Source organism: Macrobrachium rosenbergii, chromosome 23 (assembly GCF_040412425.1).
Source record: "Macrobrachium rosenbergii isolate ZJJX-2024 chromosome 23, ASM4041242v1, whole genome shotgun sequence".
In the NCBI taxonomy this organism is placed as follows: domain Eukaryota; kingdom Metazoa; phylum Arthropoda; class Malacostraca; order Decapoda; family Palaemonidae; genus Macrobrachium; species Macrobrachium rosenbergii.
The window spans coordinates 49,567,780-49,570,279 of record NC_089763.1 but is presented as its reverse complement, the minus strand read 5'-3'; the positions used below and the strand labels follow the sequence as shown (position 1 = coordinate 49,570,279).

General features: G+C 34.4%; 1 protein-coding gene and 1 long non-coding RNA gene across 2 annotated transcripts in view; one reads left to right on the top strand and one right to left on the bottom strand.

Annotated features, from left to right (window-relative positions):
* Positions 1–2,500, bottom strand: part of LOC136851603 (dipeptidase 1-like) — a 610,672-nt gene that overhangs the window by 645 nt on the left and 607,527 nt on the right. The window contains exon 14 of the mRNA XM_067125925.1: positions 1–1,839. This exon is cut by the window's left edge and continues 645 nt beyond it. Within this exon, the coding sequence (XP_066982026.1) occupies positions 1,720–1,839 (120 nt within the window). The 3' untranslated portion in view covers positions 1–1,719. The remainder of the gene's footprint in view (positions 1,840–2,500) is intronic.
* The window catches only part of LOC136851604 (uncharacterized), a 481,793-nt gene that overhangs the window by 256,876 nt on the left and 222,417 nt on the right, over positions 1–2,500 (top strand). The window lies entirely within an intron of this gene.

Sequence of the window (2,500 nt, the reverse complement as noted above, 5' to 3'; positions counted from 1 at the left end):
CACGTCTCTTTTGTATTTATAACAAATGATCTTTCATTTGTGCATTTCTCATGAATAGTATGTCTTTACTATTTTATGAGTTTTTAAATCTATTTTGTGGTTCCGGATTCAGATTTCCTTGTTTTTTTCTCTTGGAAGCGAAGTTTTTTCATGGTGTCTAGACCATAATCATTTCCTCCTATTTCTTCATGTGTTGGATAGTCTACATTTCTTATAGCTCTTCTTTAGGGAAGGTTTATTAGGAATATACACATTTCTGTAGTCAAAGGTAACATTCCATCTCCTTTTTTTAACCAAACAACTTCCAAGAACTTCTCTGGATCCATTATCTTGGTTTCACACTCCTCAACTCATGGCCGGCAACTTCCCCCATCTGGAACCACAAAGGACAAACCTCCCTGACGCCTCGAATTATTCTTGGATGAAACTGTTATTCCTCAATCTCTGGGAGAATTTCTTCTCTTTAACTTCTGCCAAAACAGACTCAGATTGATTCGCGTTGTTTCTGCAAACGTTGGGATTTCGTATGTCTTCGCTCTCAGACGTGGAGAAATAAAAATCAGTTTCAGATATCGTGTGCAGCTTACCGTTGCCAGGATATTTGGTGTCTTCGCTCTTGGACTTAGACAAACTAAGATATCTATCTCGGTTCTAACTGAACTGTTGTGATCACTTTTATACTTTTTCAAGCATTCATCATTAATTTGCTTAATGTTGTCACTGATGCATCCTGCAAATGGCATAGATCCTTGTATTTGCCTTAAAAAACACACTGACCTTTCTTACTGACAAAAGAAATTAGTTTCTTTTCACATGCTTCCATACATAAGGAATAATTTTGTTATTTCTCATGCGTATAGAAAACCACATTTACCTTTTTTTCTAACACTAAATTATTTCTAAAGAGATATTTTGACGTACATCCTCTCCTGACAACCAGAGCAAAAATATTTTCATTTCATGTCATACTGGATTCCAACGAACAAATAAAAGCAATATTATTGCACTCTTCTTTCAAGAGGACGATCTGGTTTGACAGACAAATAAATATATAATCACACTTGCCTCCTTCCTTAAAAACACAAGAATATTTTTTTTTCATTCCTTTATGAAAGGAAAATTAAGGCCATATTTTCCCATGTATTTGCCTCTTCGGTTAAGGGTAAATTGTAGCTACATTTAGATGATGTCATCCAAATACAACATAAGTCATAATCACTGTATTGTATTATATATGCTAAACCTTTCAGGTCACGTGTCACGAGTACATACCCAAATGGATTATGATATGACATCTTTTCATGAATCAGTTTTACTTACATATATACGTATATATATGTGTTTGTGTCTGTATATGTGTACGTGATACCGCGTTTACATGTAGTTCCGAGTGTGTCTGTATGTAACTAACTTTCCGAGCATATACAGAGGTTTGTGCGCTTGTGCATTTATTCAAACAAAACTGCTACTTCTCCAGTTAATCTATAATACCTCGCAATAGCGTACACCTTTCTTCGCCCTGTTGTAGTTTCTTTCAAGTGTCATCCCAAACTCCATAACTTCATCATATACAAAACTCTCAGTCTCAACTGATTCACTTTATCTCTGTGTAGAATGAAGGATTCCACATTTCAAAGGCCATGGGGTATATAGTAATGAACACCATCGAACAAGAGGGTATGCCTAGTTTACATCTACATTCAGCCTATCATTTACACACTAGGATTCATCTAAGGCCTTTGTGAATTTATACGAACACCTGTCGTCTACCATGAGATGATTGGGGGGCACTTCTTCCTCCAAGGGCACCACCTTCTGCATCTTCATTTGGACTCGAACCTGGAGCATGGAAGGAAAGTGAGATTACGCAAAAAAAAAAAAAAAAAAACACAAATATCCAATTAACTTATGTTTTTACTAATTGGCTGTCGAGAAAAAATCGTGGATAACCATAGGAACATTTTTTTCAGATTTTGTATCTCAAATTTCTTTTACTGTTAAAAAAATTATAAACGAGAAAAGCCAGAATTTAAGACATCATTAGCAGAATATAGCTTGAAGCCTTGTTAAATATGAGCAGCGCTTTGTTTTTGAGAAATAATAGGAACATAACAGTATTAATAATAAGGACAATAATAACAATTATATTATGATGATAAAATCAGATAATAGAAACAGCAATGATATTCCATTTTGTCCTTTTCATGATATCAATGATTTTGTTATATTGTACACATAGAAAGCCATATTTTTTATTAAAGAAATTCCTTTATATTTTAGATAAAATTCGCACATTTCTCAATCTGAAATAGATCAGTGCCGTTGCATTAGTGGTAAGTAAGATAAAAGAACCTGGACTAAGTTTGCCAAAAGAAATTCTGTAATATTGTTCTTTGTGACAAGATATCCTCACGAATGAAGTTTTCGCAAGTCAGATAAGTAAAGCCCTTTTACGTCCTTATTTCCAAAGGAGTTGCGACACTTAGGAAGACTTTTATTC